Raw genomic sequence first — 21,795 nt, forward strand, 5'->3', positions numbered from 1 at the left:
GAAATACTACTTGACAATAAAAATGGACATGAATATCAAAAGCACTATGCTGAACACTGAACAAAAGAAGTCTTACACAAAAGGGTACACAGTGTATGATTCTATTTATGTGAAGTTCTAGAACATGCAAAACTAATCTATGGTGAAAAAATCAGAACAATGGTTGTCTTTGGGAGAGTGGGGGCAGGGACTGACAGGGAAGGCAGATGTGGGAACTTTCTGGCTTAATGGTAGTAATATATTCTATATATCTTTATGAATTACACAAGTACATACATTTGTCAAAACTAATTGAATAGTACATTTAAGATTTATATTATTTAACTGCATATATATTTTATTACCACAAAAAAAGAAATGCAAGTAAATAATATAAAACTCTAATTAATGACATATATGTTTACATGTTCAGGAGTGAAGTTACTGATGACTGCAACTTACTCTGATATGCATCAAAAAAATAAGACCTCATATGCTATCTCCTCTGAATGAAAAAAAAAGATGGACTGATGAATAGATATAGGGGTAATAGATGGAAAAATATTGATAAAACAAAACTTAACAAAATGTTAATTGTTGAATCCAGGTGGTTAGTGTTAATGTACAATACTTTCAGCTTCTCTAAATGTTGGAAAATTTTTGTAATAAAATATTGGGGTAAAATAAATCCAATAATTTAATCCCCTTGCCTAAAAATCCCTGTTGGTTACTGAGTAGCATCAAAACACTCAATAATTAACAATAGCCTTTATTAAGACCTAGTTCTCATTTACTTCCCTGCAGTTTCTAACACTGTTAAGCACACTCTCCCTTTTGAAACCCTATACTACTAAACCATTTTTCTCTTCTAATTATTTTTTGCTTTGCCTTTCCTTCCCTTTTCTACTCCCAAACTGTAAGCATACCTAAAAGTTCCGAACTGAGCCCTACTTTCTACTTTTTCCCCACTGTAAATTCACTTCCATAGTTTTAACTACCCTCTCTATGCAGTCAACTCCCAGTCAGGATAGAGCATCTCTTCTATATTTATGTCTCTCATTTCTTCTAATAACTGACTAACTTGCATGTCCCATGTTGTCTTAGTCCATTTGCATTGCTATAAAGGAATACCTAAAGCTGGGTAATTTATAAAAAAGAGAGGCTTATTTGGCTCAAGGTTCTGCAAGCTTACCAGAAACATGGCACCAATATGTGCTTCTGGTGAGGGCCTCAAGCTGCTTCCACTCATGGCAGAAGGTGAATGGGAGCAGGCATCACATGGTGAGAAGAAGGATGCAAGAAGGGGAGGGAGATGCCATGCTCTTTTTAATATTCAATTCTCACAGGAACTAATAGAGCGAAAATTCACTCATTACCCCCAGGGCGGCACCAATCAGTTCCCAAACACCTCCCACTAGGCCCCACATCCAATAGTGGGGATCAAATTTCACCATGAGATTTGGAGGGCAGAAATACCCAAACTATATTGCATATCACCAAATTTATTACTACACCCTCAAAACTTAGCACTAGAATTTCAATTATCGTCCCAATTATTGTCCATGGTGGCACACAGGTAACCAGGGTCAAAACAGCGCCATTTAAAAAAATTCTCCCTGTCTTATTCCACAAAATAACTAGACACTGATTCCCATTGAATCCGTCTCTTCCTTTTCGTTCCACCACTAGTCTTATAATAATCCTTATAAACTCACTTCACTGCAAGAGCTTACTGGTTGATGTCCCACTCTGTCTCTCCCCACAATTCATCCTGAATATTTCTAAAACATCTTCAATTATGTATCTCTTGTTTACATAACGTTTATGATTTCCCATATCTAAAAGACATTACTATGTGCTGAGCAAAAAAAGTTAAATGTGTTACTTGCTATGGTAGCAACTATCCAAAGATGTACCTATCGCAATGAACCAGGCTTCCTGGTGTTCACATTCTGTGTAGTCCCTTCCCACACTAATCTGGGTTGGTCTTATTCACTCATTTTAACCAAAAGAATGCCACAGAAGTAGCACTGTGCCAGTTTAAAGTCTGGTCGCTTCTGCTTTGGAACTGCTGGGAGCTCTAGGCTACCATGTAAGAAACCTGGCTACTCTGCTGGAAAGACCATCTAGAGACAAAGATGCCCTGAGACTACGTGGCAAGACTGAGAATGAGAAAAGTATGAAAAAATGAGAAAATGAGAATGAGATGAGCCAGTGAAATGAAAACAAGAAAAGCCAGTGTCCCAGCTGAGTCCAACTTTCCAGGTGTCCCTTCAAATCCCAGTGATATGAATGAAGCCATTTTGAATGTTCTAGCCCCAGCCACTACCTGACTGCAGTCACATTAATGACTCTAAATGAGACCCGCAGAACTGTCCATCTGAGACACAAGCCACCCAAAGAATTGTGAAAAGTAATAAATTATTTTTTTAAGATACTAAGTTTTACAATGGTGTTGCTTTTTTTTTTTTTTTTTTTGAGACAGGATCTTACTCTGTTGCCCAGGCTAGAGTGCAGTGGCATCATCATAGCTCACTGTAGCCTCGAATTCCTGAGTTCAAGCGATCCTCCTTGCCTTAGCCTCCTGAGTAGCTGTGACTACAGGCACATCCCACCATGCCTGGCTAATTTTTGTATTTTTTGTGTGTAAAAATAAGGGTCTCACTATTGCCCAGGCTGGTCTTGAACTCCTGGTCTCAAGTGATCCTCCCACCTTGGCCTCCCAAAGTGCTGGGATTATAGGCGTGAGCCACTGTACCCCACCTACAGTGATTTTTTTTTTTTTAATACAGCAATAGATAATCAAAACAATTGCCCTCAAGAAGCTAACTATATAATGGGGGAAGCAGTTAAGTAAACAAAAAGGTCATAGAGAAGTGTTACAATAGAGGTATACATACCATGATAGGTGAGTGAGGAGGAGGATTATGTACATTGGTTGGTCAGAGTATTGGGGGGGAGTATCTGGGAAAGCTTTCTAGAGCAGGTGATACAGGCTAAGTTTTAAGTGCATTCAGAATACTGCATATAGTAGTTGGGTATAAACCAGCTTAGTTGTGTGGGGAGTGGTAAAAGATATAGTTAAAGACATAAATAGGGATGAGGTAGCTTCTCAGACTTTGGATAAGATCAAGTGCATAAATAGGGATGAGGAAACTGAAGGCCTTTTATACTAAGTAAGAGTATCTTTCCAGCCTGAGCAAGAGTGAGACCCTGTCTCTACTAAAAATAGAAAGAAATTATATGGACAACTAAAAATATATATAGAAAAAATTAGCCGGGCATGGTGGCGCATGCCTATAGTCCCAGCTACTCGGGAGGCTGAGGCAATAGGATCGCTTAAGCCCAGGAGTTTGAGGTTGCTGTGAGCTAGGCTGACGCCACGGCACTCACTCTAGCCCAGGCAACAGAGCGAGACTCTGTCTCAAAAAAAAAAAAAAAAAAAAAAAAAAAAAAAAGAGTATCTTTGCCTTACTTGCAGGAAGCAAAGTTTAGTAGCCTCCCCAGTAGTCTAGGAGAATTGATGAGAACCTGAACTAAGATGGTGATAGAGGGAATGGAGAGAAAAAGAAAATTAATATTAAGAATCTGCCGGGTGTGGTGGCTCACGCCTGTAATCCTAGCACTCTGGGAGGCCGAGGCGGGTGGATTGCTCAAGGTCAGGAGTTCGAGACCAGCCTGAGCGAGACCCCGTCTCTACTAAAAATGGAAAGACATTATATGGACAACTAAAAATCTATATAGAAAAAATTAGCCGGGCATAGTGGCACATGCCTGTAGTCCCAGCTACTCGGGAGGCTGAGGCAGTAGGATCGCTTAAGCCGAGGAGTCTGAGGTTGCTGTGAGCTAGGCTGACGCCACGGCACTCACTCTAGCCTGGGCAACAAAGTGAGACTCTGTCTCAACAAAAAAAAAAAAAAAAAAAAAAAGAATCTACAACAGGGGTCCCCAACTTATGGTGAGTTGTATAATTATTTCATTATATATTACAATGTAATAATAATAGAAATAAAGTACACAGTAAATGTAATGTACGTGAAACATCCCAAAACACCCCCTCCCTCCCCGGTGGGTGGAAAAATTGTCTTCCATGAAAATGGTCCCTGGTGCCAAAAAAGGTTGGGGACTGCTGATCTACAAGACATGGTAAAAGCGGATGTGGTAGAAAGGACTAAGAGGAATCTAGGATGATGCCAGTATTCAGCCTAGGCACTAGAGGACAAAATGGAGCCACCTATGGAGAAGTGGTAGAAGCAGGAGGGAATGGCATTCACATATAGGTAAAAAGTTTAGACTCAGAATCAAGCACAGGAAGAAAGGATGGATGCCTCTGTTGTTAGTCAGGAAACTCAGGGAAGTTTTAATTGATAGCCTCTATTTTTTTCAGTGAAATAACAGGTAAGAATCTGCTAAGAGTAAGAAGATAAATGGTAGAGACAGGAAGTTTAGAAAGAAAAGAAAAAGTGTGGACAGCCCTCAGAGGAAGAGGAAGCCCTGGGGATGCAGGTGATAGAAGTCATAAATGTATTCTGGCCCCAGGACACACAGTTGTATGATTTTCCCCAGCAGCACTCAGCAGCTCAAGCATAAGAATGAAGGGGTTAGGTGGTTGACTTGACCCAGGACTGGATCATACTGTAGAAAGCGTAATGAAAAGAACAAGGCATCAAGAGAATTGATGGTAATTGGTAAGCAAGTAATTCAAGTAATGGACCATGAGTCTAGGTTGGCTAAGGAAAAAAATGCTTCCAGGGAGCTGACAGACTCATGGAAAGTGAAGTGAGGTCACCGAATAAGAAAGAAATCTTGATATGGTCAAAGTGTAGATTTATTGAAAATAAGACAGAAAGCCAGAAGGACTGAAGGCTGTGGTCAAAATAGGGGATGGTACAACAGTCTAGCTTACTGCTAAACTGTTACAACCAAAGAAACACTCATAGATTTATCTGATTGCTAAATAAACTATTAGCACTTCAAAGCATACCAGTTAAACACAACAGCATTTGGTGAAAACTTTCCAAAACAAATCCTCCTGCACTGTCAATTTTAATTTAGGACAGACTAAATGTGACATCACATCCAGAGTAATGCTTCCAACAATAACTCCCTTGACCTGCTACTTACCTGTCACTCTATCCTATGAGTTCATCAGGCAAGTTCGGTGAATTTTTTTTAAATAATAGTATTGCTTGATATTGCAGTTTTTATGCTACTTGTCCCAACCCACATCTATGAGAATCTAAATCAAGTGTTGATGTCCTTTAAAGTGCAAGCTCACCATCAGCACTACTTGCTGCCATTCTCAATGAATCACTGTTAAAGGCAGGGAGCTTAAAAGAGGTTCTGCGCTGGAAGAACACTAGCACGGAAGCTTCACCTTTCTAATGCCAGCGATAACCTTGAAGGATGCAAACCAGGAACTAGAAAGCATCCCCACAAAAGCAAGACAACTAGGACAAAACAGCCAGTCGTCCAGAAGGAAAAAATCAAATACATGACTAAACTAAATATTTGATCTTTAAATTTGGGGGCAATTCAGGGTGTAAAAAATTATAATTACATTGAAATACACAGTAACTACTTCCAAATAGTACAAAGCACTTAGCAGATTTCTATTAAGTAAACTAATCTTTATATAATATCAGTGTGAAATTCTCTTACTTTCCAATCCAGTGATCCAACAAATATTTATCAAACAATTACCAGATATATGGCATTTAATTAAGTGGGATAAGCAAACACGAAACAATTTTTTTTTTTTTTTTTTTAAATTTCAGCTTCAGTTCAGGAAGAAACGGCTAAGGAAGATTTCACAAAGGAGGCAGAATTTAAGTTAAAACTTACAAGATGGATAAGACATCTTATAAAAGAACCATATTATTTCCCCAATTCTCTAAGCCAGAAATATGGAAGTTATCCCTAACTCTTCCATGTCCACCCACATTGACTAGTGCTGCCCCTAATGTATAAATGTGTTCACTTCTCTCATCCCCACTGACACTACTCCAGTGTTGGCCACCATTATTCTAACATAGGCAGGATAAGTCTCCTAACTGGTCAACGGCTCTATTCCAGTCCATTTCCGACTGTCCAAGTGATCTATCTAAAATGCAATTTGCATTGTTTAATGCCCTTAACCCAGTAAAATCCTTCGGTATCTCTCACGAGGGGACGGGGGGCGGGAACCCACACTCCTCAACACAGTATGGGAGCCTTTTCTGATCTATTAATAGCTCCTGACCTTCCCTACCCTCATTCCTCCACCTCACATCTCAGTGACTCTTCTCTCTGGCCTGTGGGCCCCCTGCCTGCAATGTCTTTCCCCCCGTATGTTGCCTGGTGAATTCCTCCCTACATCTCCCCCCACCTCTGCAACTTTTTCTTTGAAAATTTCAAACCAGCAGAAAAGTTAATAGAATAATACAATGAACACATACTGGTCATCTAGATTCACCAGTTGTTACTTTCTGACACATTTACTTTACATCTTGATGCTTAACCCCTAAAACTTCAGCAAGAATATCCTCTACATAATCAAACAACACCATAATCACAACCAAAATACTTAACACCAATACAATATTACCTAATATACAATACATGTTCAAATTTTCCCCATTATTCCAAAATGTCCTTTATAGTTTGTTTAATCCAGGATCAAACCAAGGATCATGCATTACACTTGGTGATCATGCTCCCCCCTTACTTTTCAGGACTCGATTCTGGAATCACATCCCCTGGGAAGCCCTTCTCTGTTTCCCCCTACCCAGTCTGAGTTACATGCTTCTTCTAGATGGTTTCAACCCACAACTATTGTGGTATCATTATGCTATTTTGTAATCATCTGTTTATTTATCTCTCTCTCCAAACAAACAGTAAGCTCCCTGAAGACTTTTTATTCTCCAGGCCCATACTGCCTGGCTCATAGTAGATACTCAATAAATGCTGGCTGAATAAATGAAAGAGTGAGCTATGAATTGGAAATATGACTGTTACAGATTGAACTGTGTCGCCTAAAATTCATATTGAAGCCCTAATCCCCAACATAAATGTATTTGGATATAGGACCTTGAAGGAGGCAATTAAAGTTAAGTGAGTCCTAGGAGTGGGACCCTAATCTAATAGAACCTTAGGTTCTAATAGAACCTAATGTCTCCTTAAAGAAGACACCAGGAGTGTGCATGCACACAAGAAAGGTCATGTGAGAAAACAACGAGAAGGCAGCTATCTGCAAGCCAGGACAAGAGGTCTCACCAGAAGCCAAACCAGCCAGCATCTTTATGTCGGACTTCCAGCTTCATAAGCCCTAGGAGTGAGAAAATAAATTTCTGTTCTTTAAGCCACCTAGTCTGTGGTATCGTTATGGCAGGCCAAGGTGACTAATATAATAACCAAAATCTTTGTATCCACAGTTCCTATAATGATGGAATGCTGAGCAAAACAGACACCTCTGCTAGAACAAAGATACACACAGAAGACATATCCCCCTTGCTTCTGGAAAAAATGAACCCTGTATTTAACAGAAAGAATGAGAGAAAACATTCTGACGCTCATGACATATATTTTAAAAACCAACTGGATCTACAAGACCACAAGAAGCAAAATTGTTAGTATCAATCCCCATTTGTAGCTATTCAATCAGATGGAAAAGAAGATAGAGATACACAAAAAGCGGAAAAAATGCACATCAAAAGAAAAAATTTCACAGGGCCTAGAATAAAATTACAGACTCATCTTTCCAGATTCTGCACCATAAGATATCTGCTGCTAAGCTGCCACGTGTACATGTCCATACTCATCTTCTCCACATAGACCATGAAGACAATGGCAGAGGCCATGTTGTTGTAATGTGGTGGTAGTTGTTTTCATCGCTAACAACATCTGGAATAGTGTTCTGCTCCAAGTACATTCTTCATAATTGCTGGAAAATTATCATTGTGGACAACTGACCCATCTTCTAATCCTTCAGTACCACTAGATTCTCAACAGAACAACTGATTGGTCTTTAGGTTCTCTCCCAAACATTTTTTCCATTTGGAGCTTCCGCAGTTAATATCTTTGAGACTTGGAAAATGATTCAGCAAATAAGCTAGCTAACAACTTAGTATTCTGACACATTAGCAAAAGCCAAGATTTTCTTGATAAACAAAATATACATTTTAGTAGAATTAAAAAAAAAATCATCAGAGTATTCACAGCTATTTTGATTTCCTAACAGCTCATTTTAAGAAACTTGGAAAATTGAGAATTTGACCAAATTCTATGCCCACTTTGCTCTTGCTGCAATACCCAGAAGAGGACACAGATCCCCTAAATAATTCTTTCAGAAATAGCTTACAATGTTACTGTTTGAAATTAGCTTTTGGTACTGAATAACATAAATATAATCATTCAAAGTATTCTCATGGCCTGAACTTATAAAAAATCAGGGTATAAAGCAAGAGAAGTAGGTGTTAGATGCATATCAAAAACTTGATCATACTTTGGACCCAACAACTAACAACTATTATTTCAAGGTAGTAATAAATCTCTGAGGGGTGAGGACAGACTACATGTGGAGGAGGGGGCTGCGGAGTGTGTCTGGGTCCCTGGAGTTTGAGGTGGGTTGTGTGTGTTGAGGGTGCCCCCAGTCTGGAGCTAAGAGCCCAGATCCAGGCCTAGGCAAGACAGGAGGAAGACTGGGAGGAGTGACACGTGGGGTCCAATCATGTTGCACTGAGGGACTATGGAAAGAGGGTAGCTCCCCACTCCTCTAGGATGGGGGAGGCACTGGACCTTGGAGAAAGGACCCTGGGAGGTGACAGCCCAGCTGGTCTGCAGATGCAGCATCACCACAAGACACCATGGCAGCCCAGAGTCACAGCATGCGTCACCCATCCTCCCAACACACAGCTCATGCTCATTAAGTATACATGCCCAGTATCTGTACGAAACAACACATCTGGGCAGGTGGCAGCACTGGTCCCACACTTACCTGGTACCCCAATCCCAGATCCTGAGCCCTGGGTTGCCCTAGGAGACATGGGTACTGATCCCAGCATCACCACAGGGCAAGCCACTTTCCTCTCTACTCTCCCACAACCTGTCCCCATATCCTGCAACAGCTGCCACCATCACCCGCCCCATCCTGTGAGCTGAAATCAGCCATGCAAGTTTTGGACTGTAAAAGGTAGATGATTAGAGATGAGGAAACTGAGGCATGGAGGGAAGTGGTATGCCCATGGTCCACAGAGAGAATTGGGGGATTGAGTGATCGGGGCCAGAGTAGAGCCTCCTAGCCATTCTCCACCTTCTGTATCTGGTTTCCTTTCTCTGGGCTCAGCAGGCTGGAAAGGAGGAGCTGTCCAGACCAGTGGAAGGCAGGCTGGCAGGCAGCACAGTCTGGGCCCCTGTCTGGGTCTGCCCAGCTCACCAGCCACCCCTTCCTTCTTCTAGATCCTCCCTGGCTGACATCTGTGACTTGAACAATGTTGAGAATGCAAACAGAATAGCACCAAATCAGCCAGTTGCCTAGAGGCACAGATTTCTGTCTAGGATGGCATCTGGTACCCAAGGCACCAGTTGGGCATTTTAGCTGGGAAATATTGGGAAGGGAAGGGCCCCCAGAGACCAGTTAGGTCACTCCTTTATGTGCCAGAGGTTGGGATTTGAGGCCCAGTGAGGGGCCTATCCTGCCCTATAACCTATAGGGACCCTGCACTGTGGCCCATTGACACTCTTGCCTGGCCCATCTTCCTGTACCCTCTGCATAAAGTATGTCATTCTCTGGCTTGGGGAGAACCCACAGGAGGTCTGGAGACCCCTCCTGGCTGTGGCTACCCTGTCAGCTGTCACTGTGTCCTCTAAATGGACCCCTTGAAAGCGTGTTGAGCCCTACACCAGGACTGTGGGAGCAGAAAGGAGGAGAGGGCCGAGGAGTAAAGGCAGAAAGGCCAGGGCAGGGGTCTGAAAGCAGATCTGTGAGGGGTAAGAGAGGCTGGGCAAGGGGGCTGGTGGGCAGGGGAGGGCGTGACTGTCAGGCACAGGGAATTCTGAAATTCCCCAGACTGTGCATGAATCTGATGTCTCATGACTTCGAGACCATTTGGTTTAGCTCAGGTGTGTGTTTCACAGAACCAGCTCTGGCAGCCCAGAGGGGTGTGGGGAGGCTGTGAGCCCTAGGAGGAGGTTGTTGGGCGGTGAGGCCTAAAACTTGGCAGAAGAGGTGGGGAGAGAGAAGGGGACTGGCTAGGTTAGTTGAGGGGGAGAGGGGAAAAAAAGAAAAAAAAAACAATAATAAATAAATCTTTGAAACTTTTTTCTATTAAGTCTAACATCAGGTACTGAAAAAGCTAAAGTCATTAGAGAAGTTTTACTTGTTCACTTGTTTTTCAAACACAAATTAGACTGAAAGAAAAGAAACTACAAACACAAATGGGGCTGGCCCCTTATCGCACACTCACACAAACACGGGGATTTTATTCTGAACAGCATCAATTACCTTCTTCCCTTCTCACAAAGCTTCTCAATTTCAGCTTTCAGATCCTGCTCCTTCTGCAAAAACTCCTTCTTTTCCTTCTCTATCTTCTTCTTTGTTTCTTCCCGCTTTATTGTCACATCCTGAATAGCCTTTAATATCTCCTGAGTCCCGCACGATTACAGTCACACACAAATAAAGAAGGAATAAGTTAGTTCTTTTGATCTGAAGGTTATTTTCAACTATCACAAATTCAAATATTGACTTTAGTGAATTCAAATTGAATTGAAAGAATGTGGTTGATGAGTAGCTCCAAAAGCCAGTATTCAGACCTAAGGGAGGAAGTAACAGTGATACAGATTTCAACTCAACAGGAGAAATAATTTCTAACAAACACAACTGCTCAAAGATGGAATAGGCTGCCTTGCAAAGCAATAAGCACTCCATCACTGGTGTTCAAATAAAGGCTGAATGAACACCTGTCAAGAATGCTGAGAAAGGCGTTCTTGCACCAAGTGGGAGTTTGTCACATCCAACAAATATGGTCTTATTTTGTTTTGTTACGGTGCTACTTTATTATGTGTGGGGGTTTTGGGTTTGTTTGTTTTACTACTTAACAACAAATAAATTTATATTTCTTTAATAAGAAGTCAAAAATACAAAAGTGATAAAAGTGAGAAACAGTCATCTTCCAGTTCATACCACTTCCACCCATAAGGTTAATCAATGAGTTAACTGCTTTGTATTACACTTTCACATCTTCCTCCATTCTCACACAAATACATGCATATTTATGTATGTATTGCTTGGCTTTTGAGGTTTTTTTAAATGAGGCCATTTTATGTACTTTATTCTACATCCTGATTTTTTTCACTTGACATGAACACACTATGTCAATAAATATAGATCCGATGCAAAAACAGCTGCATAATATATCATCATTGTATATATCCAAATTTATCCAACCATTCTCTGTTAAAAGACCAAATTTTTGTAATTACATTTCTAATCTAATTAATTTTTGAAAACAATACTGCAATTAACATTCTGTATATCTACATTTTCATATAAAAAATGAACTCCTAATAAGATTGCTAGGTCAAAGTATATGTATATATTAAATTTTAACTGACAATTCCTAGCAACTATTCCAAAAAGGTTGTATTCACACTCCTACCAATAATGTCTGAAAGAGGTCATTTTTCCTCACCCATAACAACTTATTTCATTTCTGCCAATCTCTTGGGTGAGAAGGAGAAGGCAGAGGAAGGAATGGTATCTAATAATTTTAACATGCATTTCCCTGACTTCTATTCTTGTTTCTACTGTCCGTCTCCCCTGGTAAGCATTCCATGAAAACAGAGACTGTGTTTTGTTCATCACTAAATTTCCAGAATCTAGATCAGGCACTCAAAAAATATCTGCTGAAAGAACAAATGAATACCAGTGAAGTGGAGCTTCGTTTCATACATTTCTAATAGATTTGCTTTTCCTCTTCTGTGAATTACTATCTACAACTGTGATAGGCAAAATAATACACTCCTCCTCAAGATGTCCACATTCTAGTCCCTGGAACCTGCATATGTGCTACCTTTCAGAGCAAAAGGAACTGTGCAGATGTGATTAAGGTAAGAACCTTGAAACGGGGAGATTATCTTGCATTATCAGCGTGAGCCCAAACTAATTACATGAGTCCTTAAAAGTGAAGACCCATTCATAGCTGTGATCAGAGGAAGATGAGACTAGGGAAGAAAGGTCAGACAGATGCCGGCTTTGGATGGAGGATGGTGGCCACCAGCCAAGGAATGCAGGCAGCACAAGCTGGAAAGGCAAGCAAACTTTCTCCCCCAGAGCCTCCAGAAGGAATGCCACCCTTGATTTTGGCCCAGTGACACCTGTGCTGGACTTCTCACTTACAGAACTGTGACATAATACATTTGTGTTGTTTTAAGCCACTGAATTGATGATAATTTGTTACAGCAGCAATAGGAAACTAACACAATAACCTTTTCTGATTTTTCTCTAGATTGTTGACTTTTACCGTGGATTTGTAGTAATCTCAGAATGTCATGTTTATTAAGCCCTTCATTAGATGTCTACAAATATTTTTTCTCAGTCTAACATTAATCTTTCAACTGATTTTTGTGTCATTTCCCATATCAAAAATTTTAATTTATATAATTAAATTGATTAATCTTTTTCTTTATGGATTCTGGATTTTCTCATTACAAGAGATAATTGTAACGATCTCTTACAATTTTAGGTTTCATAAATATTCTAAATTTTCTTCCAATTTAATTTTTCTTTCTAGTTTTTATATGTAGTGTTTTTTTTCGGTTTTGTTTTTTTTTTTTTTTTTGAGACAGGGTCTTGCTCTGTCACCCAGGCTAAAGTGCAGTGACACCATCATAGCTCAGTGCAACCTCAAACCAAACTCCTGGGCTCCAGCAATCCTCCTGCCTCAGCCTCCCAAGTAGCTGGGACTACAGGCATGTGCCACTGTGCTAGGATAATTTTTCTATTTTTTGTAGAGATGGGGTCTCACTCTTGCTCAGGCTGGTCTCGAACTCCTGGCCTCAAGCAATCCTCCCACCTTGTCCTCCCAAAGTGTTAGGATTACAGGTGAGAGCCACTGCACCTGGCCTATATGTAGATTTTTAATCTACCTAGAGTTATACATCTTAATATAATAAGAAATAGAAATATAATCAAATGTTTTCCAGGTAGGCAGTCAATCATGTCAACAAAACATATTAAATAAGTAATACTTTTCTCTCTGAACTACCATAGGAATAAGAGGTTAGACAAGATGCTCTCAAGGGTTCTTTTTATCCTTAAAATTCTATGATAACTATTAAAAAGTAAACATTGCTTTTTTATTTCTATTAACTCAGCAACAAGATTAAAGTTTGATCAGAGACTGTTTGGTACTTAACTCATCACAATTTCAATATAAGCAGAATACCTGGTGATTCTTCATTTCTTCTTCTCTCCTTTGTTGAAGTTGCTTTAATTGCACTTGGAGCTGATTCTCCACTTGTCTCTGCTTGTCCAGGACCTCCTGGTAACGCTCCTTCAACAGAGTTCTCTCTGTCATCATTTTATCCTTTTTGGAACACAAGAAAAGTTTACTTCCCAATTTAATCACAAGAAACATTCACCAAGTGCCTATCCAAGGCCTTACGTATAGCTCTATGACTGTACTGTCCAATACCATAGCTCCTAGCCATATGTGGCTATATAAACTTAATTAAAATATGATAAAAAGCTGGGAGTGGTGGTGTGTGCCTGTAGTCCCAGCTACTCAGTAGGCTGAGGCAGGAGGTTCATTTGAGCCCTGGAGTTCAAGGTTACAGTGTGCTATGATTACGACACCGCACTCCAGCCTGGATGACAGAGTGAGACCCTGTCTCTTAAAAAAATAAAAATAAAAAGCATGTGAGCCTCACAACCACCCAAAAGAATACAGCCAAACAAAACAAAACAAAACCCTAGGCCTCTTTTGGCCCAATGTGAAAGAATGATGCTTCAGAATGATGCAAGCTTATTTATGCTTTCTTGCTTGGCCCCTTTAATTGCATATAATCATCTGAACCCCAGCTTACAACAGTGAGGACAAAATAAATACTCTATATAAAGTGCTTAGAGTAAGTACTCAAGAAAAGGTGACTTCCTTCCCTTTCCCAGAGGGTCTCTTTTACCCAGGTTTCCACCTACTCCACTTCCATCAGGTCTCTCTTCTTGAGAACCTTTCTACCTGTCTGTTACAAATAACTCCCAAGCAGCTACTATTTAAAAACTTTTATTAGTTTCATCTGGTTAATGTACTCCAATTCAGAGGTCCCCAGCCTTTTTGGCACCAGGGACCATTTTCATGGAAGACAATTTTTCCACAGACCAGGGAGTTGGGGGGATGGTTTCGGGATGATTCAAGCACACTACATTTATTGTGCACTTATTTCTATTATTATTACATTGTAATATATAATGGAATAATTATACAACTCACCATAGGCTGGGAACCCCTGAAATAAGTTACTTCTTTTCATCTGTCCTTCAGTTCTTCAGCTTGTACCAAATATCCACTTTCTTATCTGGTTGCTACAAGCATTATTCCTTTTTATATTGCTATCCATTCAATTAACACATTTTACCCTAAAAACCTCTTCCTGATCCTGGGGTGTCTTTCCCAGCATTAGCCATCCTCTTAAAAAACATACACTTAGATATTCATACACTTTGTTTTAGCCACAAAATGCCAGGGATAGATCAAGGGGACCATTTCAACAAAGATAAATGTGAAGTTCTCTAGCTAAGTTTTAAAAACCAAAATACTGGCCGGGCGCGGTGGCTCACGCCTGTAATCCTAGCACTCTGGGAGGCCGAGGTGGGCGGATCCTTTGAGCTCAGGAGTTCGAGACCAGCCTGAGCAAGAGCGAGACCCCATCTCTACTAAAAATAGAAAGAAATTATATGGACAGCTAAAAAATATATATATAGAAAAAATTAGCCGGGCATGGTGGCGCATGCCTGTAGTCCCAGCTACTCGGGAGGCTGAGACACGAGGATCCCTTGAGCTCAGGAGTTTGAGGTTGCTGTGAGCTAGGCTGACGCCACGGCACTCACTCTAGCCTGGGCAACAGAGTGAGACTCTGTCTCAAAAAAAAAAAAAAAAAAAAACACCAAAATACTTAGGGACAAAATGAGAAATACACAAGTAAATACTGCATGAGAAAAAGATTTGACGGAGTGTGACTGAACGCTCAACAGTACGATAAGATTGTCAAAACAAGTCAACGTAAGCTTCAGAAATGAGACAGATGGAGATACCCACTGTATCGTAAACTAATTATACTGTTTCTGGACAATTGGTTCTCAGGATTTGGTTATATACATTTGGTTCTCCAGATCACTTTTGTTTTTAGAGACAGAGTCTCCTTCTGTTGCCCAGGCTGGAGTACAGTGGCACAATCATAGCTCACTACAGCCTTGAACTTCTGGGCTAAAGGGATCCTTCCACCTCAGCCTCTCAAGTAGCTAGGACTACAGGTGCACACCAGCACACACAGCTAATTTTTTTATTTTTTGTAGAGATGTGGTCTCACTGTGTTGCCCATGCTGGTCTCAAGCAATCTTCCCGCCTCGGTCCACCAAAGTGCTGGGATTCCAGGCATGAGCCATCATGCCTGGCTCCAAGATCACTTTTTAAAAGAAATATTGATAAAATGGAACATGTCTAGGTGAAAATAACCAGGATAATGACAAAAGACTGAAAAAAAATATATATATATCATATGAAGAATGCTAAAAACATCTGAAAATATTTCATCTGGAAAAGTCTGGACTTGAGGGATAAGAGGAAGAGGCACAAAAAAACTTCAAATATACACAGAGCTAACACTATAAGAGGAACTGGATTCACTCCATAAAGCTCAAGAGACAGCTTTACCAATAACTTATAAAGGTTCTGTCTTTATCTCAGGATAAGATCTAACAATAAGAGTTATTTTTAAAAAATGCAATAGAGGGGCTGGGCGTGGTGGCTCACGCCAGTAATCCTACCACTCTGGGAGGCCAAGGCAGGAGGATCGCTTGAGGTCAGGAGTTTGAGACCAGCCTGAGCAAGAGCAAGACCCTGTCTCTACTAAAAAGAGAAAAATTAGCTGGGTGTGACGGTGCACGCCTGTAGTCCCAGCTACTCGGGAGGCTGAGGCAAGAGGATCACTTGAGCCCAGGAGTTTGACGTTGCAGTGAGCTATGATGACACCACTGCACTCTGGCCTGGGCAACAGAGTAAGACTCTGTCTCAAAAAAAAAAGCAATAGGCTGCGTTGTGAGGTGGTCAGCCTTTCTAGAAGTGATCAAGTAGAAGTTAGCTAACCATTTGTCAGAGATTTTATGAAAGGGATTCCTACACACTTTCCAACTAAAATGATTTGCCTCTAGATCTTGTGCTTTAATGGTTTTATGTAACAACAAAGACATTTTAAACACTTACCAAATTCTTTTCAATATCTTGATCTGTGTTTACCTCTGAATCAGCCGTCTTAAAGTCAGTCTATAAAAAAAAAGAAACAATTATATTCAGAATTGCTCTGAGACACTTTCAAAAAGGCAGAATTATTTCAGTACTTTCACCTAGAAAACTGCCACAAGTAACTAAGAAGCAAACTTTTTCCTCTTTCCCCTTACCAGCTCCATAGCAAGAAAAGCAATGTAGTTCTGGCAAATGGACACCAATATTCACATTGCATTAATCATTTATCCCACAAATAACCTGAACCAGATCAAAAACTGACTGAGAGAAAGCCTCAAGGCTGAGATGAGAAACTTGCCCCCTACAACCTACTGTGCCCATACTTTCTCCTATGACAAAGCACACCAGTCACTAGAAGGCAGGATAGGTCAAAGAATTAACAAGGATTCCTCCTGCAAGGACAAAGATGGGAAATATCAATGCTAATGACCTACACACATCAATTACTCAGCGAAAGAGATTTTATGTAGGTCATAAAGTTCCTGCTTGCCATAAGCTTAGAAACTGGGCTACTGGTTTTCTTATTTATTGAACACCAGAATGAAGTCATGGCATGGCACTGTATGAAAATAGTATGATGACTGCCAGCAAAAAAATGAGACAGTGTAGTTCTCCAACAAATATGAAGAAGTATCTCCTACCCTCAAAACCCCCCCCAAATTCCATTTTAGTAGTAGAAACTTGATACTTGACCTGTACAGCAATGTTCTGAGAAAGCTTCAGGGAAGAGCTATCCTGATCATCATCCTGATCCACTCTGACTCCTTCAACCCCATTTGCTGGAGGTACTACAGGTCGGAAATCCAAGCCTGTGTCCCTGCAACCTTCCTTTAGGATGGAGGCTTGTGGGGATTTCTCTTCAGAGCAATTCCCGGAGGCAAGCTGCTTTGTATGGCACCCTGCCTTAACAGACCGAGTGACCGGATGGAGGCTCTCCCGGAGGCTTGTGTCCCCCTCCTCTCCTGCTGTGCTGGCCAAGTCCTTCAAATCAGACTGAGACCCACTGCCAGAAAGACAAAGGGCTGTGGCTATCAAGTTTTCTCCTAAAACAGCCTGGTGCGCTGCTGGAGTGTCACCTGCTGATGAACCAGGATTCTGCTCTGGGTGTTCCAAATGGACATTTCTGTTATTCTCCTTGGTTATCGTTTGGCTACTTACACTCGACAGAGGCGAGTTCTTCTGCTTCTGCGCAGGGTCTTTAGTGCTATTAAAAACATAAAAAGTTTCTCTCTTCACCCGTTCTCAAAGAGGATTAAGTATATAGCACTTTCAATGTAACCACTAGAAGAACAAAATTAGCCCTCCCAATTACCAGAATAAAGAAAACTTAGTTTCATCCCAATGACTTCTATTCCATATGCAGATAGTATAGCTTGGTAATTAAGAACCTGGGTTCTGAACACAGTCTACAGTAAATGCCAAAACATAAATGACTCTGAAGAGCCAAAAAATTTTGAGGGCCATTTTCAATAACCTTTAGGGATGTAGATGAAATAATGTAATGTTTGTTAGAACATTCAGTTTAGTTATATATAATATTTTAATAAATAAAATATTGACTTTACTCCACTCTCACATTTCACAAAAATAACTGTCACTCAAACTTGTTATAAAGATCTTTGACAAGAACCACTTTTTAGGTTCTTCAAGTTTTCTAGAGCATAGCATCTTCACTTCAAAGCTGCATAAAGCACAGATAATTTTGAATCCAAAATTAAGCTGTCAATAGAAATTTCATACCAGGCTTGCTAGTATACATAAGCATAACATTGGGTTATTCTGTCATTTGTCACAGCCATTTAATGCACTGCTTTTTATAGAGGTCTTTAAAACATATTTACAATGACATCTAATATTTGCAATTGTAAGTCTTTCACCCAGGAATTAAATACATTAAATTTCTTTGTCCTCCCCGCTTTTTAAAAATAGATTCTGTCTACTGACCCCCTTAAGCATGGAGTCAATGTGTCCTTTCCTCAAAAGTACTTGTTCAGAATAAAGCAATTGTGAGAACATCTCGTTATCTAAAAATCTTTAACACCGTTAGCTAATTCCTTATTGTAGGGAGACAACTGCAGAGTGGGGTGAGGGGAGCCTCAATTATAAATTTAGGTGTATATAGTACCTGGGTTTGAATCCAGATTCTACCATTTGCTAGCTGTTTGGGCAAGTTACATCATTGGTAAAACAGAAATAATATTATCTACCTGGTAGGATTGTGAGGATTATATAAGGTATTTAGTACAGTGCTTAGCAAGTACTAAACACTCAATAAATCTTAGCAGCTATTATTATTACTAGAAGTATGTGCTTTTATTAAAACCCTGACTTCAACATAGCTTGGTAACCTTGGACAAGTTACTAACCTCTCTGTGTCTCATTTTCATCACCTGTAAATGGGAATAATAATATTAGCACCTACCTCCTGGGATTGTTGTGAGGATTAAATGTGTTAATACATATAAAGGTGTTAGTACAGTATTACTTATTATGTTAGGTCCCAGGTACTCTAGAAAAAAACTGAAGTAGAACATACAGTCGGCCCCCCATATCCATGGGTTCCGCATCTGTGGATTCAACCAACCATGGATTGAGAATATTCAAGAAAAAAATGGATGAGTACATCTCTACTAAACATGAACAGACTTTTTTCCTTCGTCATTATTCCCTAAACAATACGGTATAACAACTATTTACATAGCATTTACATTGTATTAGGTATTGTAAGTAATCTAGGGATGATTTAAAGTATATGGGAGGATGTGCACAGGGTTATACGCAAATACTACACCACTTGATATCAAGGGCTTGACCATCTGAGTATTTTGGTTTCCAAGGGGAGTCTCAGAACTAATCCCCAACAAATACTGAGAGATGACTACATAGTTAATTTAGTTCAACATTGTACATAACAATATAGTAGCCACTATAAGATGCAAGTTTGGGTAACTACAATTCCTACCCTCAAAAGTTTAGATGGGACACAAAAATGTATACATGAAGCAGTACGCAATATGAACAAAGTTATCTAGATACATACATACATACATATATATATCTCTGTGTTTATATGTATGAGTATATATGCATATACCTCTATATATTATAATATAAAAGTCTCATTTATACAAATACGATATATAAACATATGGTTAAATGAACATATACTCCATGAAGGAAATGGTAACATTTGCATTTTTGATGAGCTTGACCCCCTATACTGATTCTATTTATTCAACAAACATTTAGCATGCACGCTGAGCATCAGATGCTGTGCTGGACACCAGAAATACAAAGATAGATCAGGCAGTCCCCTACCTTTAAAAAGCTCATTTAGCGCAGAATCATCAGAGCCAAAAAAGGAATGACCAGCTACAGAAGCCCATCTCAAAAGCCCTTTACCCAAACGAATCTTCCCAGTGAAGAATCCACACATTACCTTAGACCATCTGGGAGACCTTCATCTGATTTGGAAGCACATAAACTAGAAGAAGATTCCGGAGGATTGGAGGCATTGGCCACAACACCAGCTACCTCAGATGCCGCCATCATGCTCTGTACATTCAGAAACAAATTACAGGCTACAAGTTTCAAAAGTTTAAAATAAATCTATCTTTCCCCCTCAAAATGTCCACACAATACAGTTGTTTCAGGAAAGAAATACAAAGAAAAACTTTGAGAAGATACTTGAGTATGCTGTAGTAGGGTATTAGAAAAGCCATTGCATGTAATAGATCCCAGTGGGCATCAATCCTCAGGAGTCACCATATTTATATAAAGAGTCTGTGCAAAGATTTTATTTTCACTTTTGGCAGATATGCAGTCATTTAAAATAGTAGATCACAGTCTGTGAGAATCTTCCATAAATGGCCCACCATGTCTACATTGTCTACTATCCTTTATAAAAGATGTAGCTTTTGGCCTAGTAGTAATATGTTTTTAAATGATTTTATGGCAGTTACAGTCAAAGCATTCTTCATTAAAGCGAGATTTTTCTGGAGGTGTCTGCACGTAAGAGAACAAGTACAGGGCAATGCCAGCATGTATCTTTAGCTCTGTTGGTGTGTTCGCCCCAGATGGGAAAAGTCTGATACCCACTGACTGACGAAAGTACACACTCCTCAGAGTCACCACAAAAGGTGCAAAAAAGGATGAGAATCTTGGTTACTCTAGCATGGAAATTAGAAAACATGGGAACACAAGAAAGGGAACCCGGACAGATGCCTCTTTTTTTTAAGATCAAAAGGTCATGCTTTATGCTGCAAAACTAACTCATGACCTTCTACTGTGAGAAGAAAAGAAGAAAAAAAAACAACTTGGGAGGTGGGGGTCGGTGAACATAGGGTTAGTTTACATTCTTGTTTTTATTTTAACAGCATCACAGGTATACCCGTGAACCCTGCACCATGCATAGGGCAAATGCGGAGACGGGGCTGTGTCAACGCTTTGGTCATAGCCCACAGACCCTCTGTGCCTCAGTTTGCCTCATTATACAAAGCTCCGGGGAGAAAACGGCCCCGAATCGCCATTATTGCTTCCTCGGGTGCAAACATCCTGCCTCCAACAGAGCCCAGGGCCTGGAGTCCTCAGTGCCCCGCACACGGAACCACAGGGCAAGGGTCATACATGCAACTCCGCGGCCACAGAGCCCAAGCAGGGAGGGCAGGTACATCTGGCTGGAGACTGGAGATTGCCAAACGGAACCCTGCACCCCGATGGCCCGCACTAGTGAGGCGGCGACGCTGGGAGCGAGCGGTCCTTGGGAGAAAACAGGGGACAGACGGGAAGGGGACAATGGGGGGAAGCAGCGCCGGGTGGCCACCGCCACCCTCAACAGAGGACTGCTAAGCAGGCCGCTTGCTCCGGCCAGAACCCCCTCCACATCTTTCTCTCGGTCCCCGACCCCACTGCCAGCCCCCGTCCCACTTCTAGGCCAGGACCCCCGCCCCCGTCCTCACAGCTCCCCCCACGCTCCCCGCTCGGACCCCCGCCCGCGCCCCTGCCCTTCGCCTCGCAGCCCCCTCCCCGCGCGCCCGCCCCGCACACACCTCCCGCGCCGCGCCCCCGGGAGGATGGGGGGGAGGGACGGGACGCACCTGAGCGGGCGGAGCGGGGGGAGGGGGCGACCGAGCCACGGGGGGAGGGGTCGAGCGCCGGCCCGCGCGCGACACCTCCCACTTCCGGCGACACGAGCGGAGGGGGCGAGGCTCGGGCCGCGAGAGGAGAGGCCGCTGTGGCGCCGCGCCGCCCCCGACGGCGCCCTCTGGCGGCGAGAGCTGGCGCCGCCCGGGACACGGGGATGCGGCGGAAGACCCCTGAGATG

The 21,795-nt window shown here is 41.3% G+C and overlaps 1 protein-coding gene across 3 annotated transcripts in view; it reads right to left on the reverse strand.

Annotated features, from left to right (window-relative positions):
* RNF214 (ring finger protein 214) overlaps positions 1-21,628 on the reverse strand; it is a 50,348-nt gene extending 28,720 nt beyond the window's left edge. Inside the window, exons 1-6 of one of the 3 annotated variants that reach the window (XM_069470860.1) lie at positions 21,569-21,628; positions 19,912-20,027; positions 17,166-17,676; positions 16,434-16,493; positions 13,401-13,541; positions 10,460-10,599 (exon numbers count right to left, since the gene is read on the reverse strand). In XM_069470860.1, the coding sequence (XP_069326961.1) occupies positions 10,460-10,599; positions 13,401-13,541; positions 16,434-16,493; positions 17,166-17,676; positions 19,912-20,024 (965 nt within the window). In that variant the 5' untranslated portion in view covers positions 20,025-20,027; positions 21,569-21,628. The other 2 variants (XM_069470862.1, XM_069470861.1) reach the window with 2 other exon arrangements.
* Positions 21,629-21,795: the final 167 nt, after the last annotated feature.

Source organism: Eulemur rufifrons, chromosome 6, assembly GCF_041146395.1.
Source record: "Eulemur rufifrons isolate Redbay chromosome 6, OSU_ERuf_1, whole genome shotgun sequence".
Lineage (NCBI taxonomy): Eukaryota > Metazoa > Chordata > Mammalia > Primates > Lemuridae > Eulemur > Eulemur rufifrons.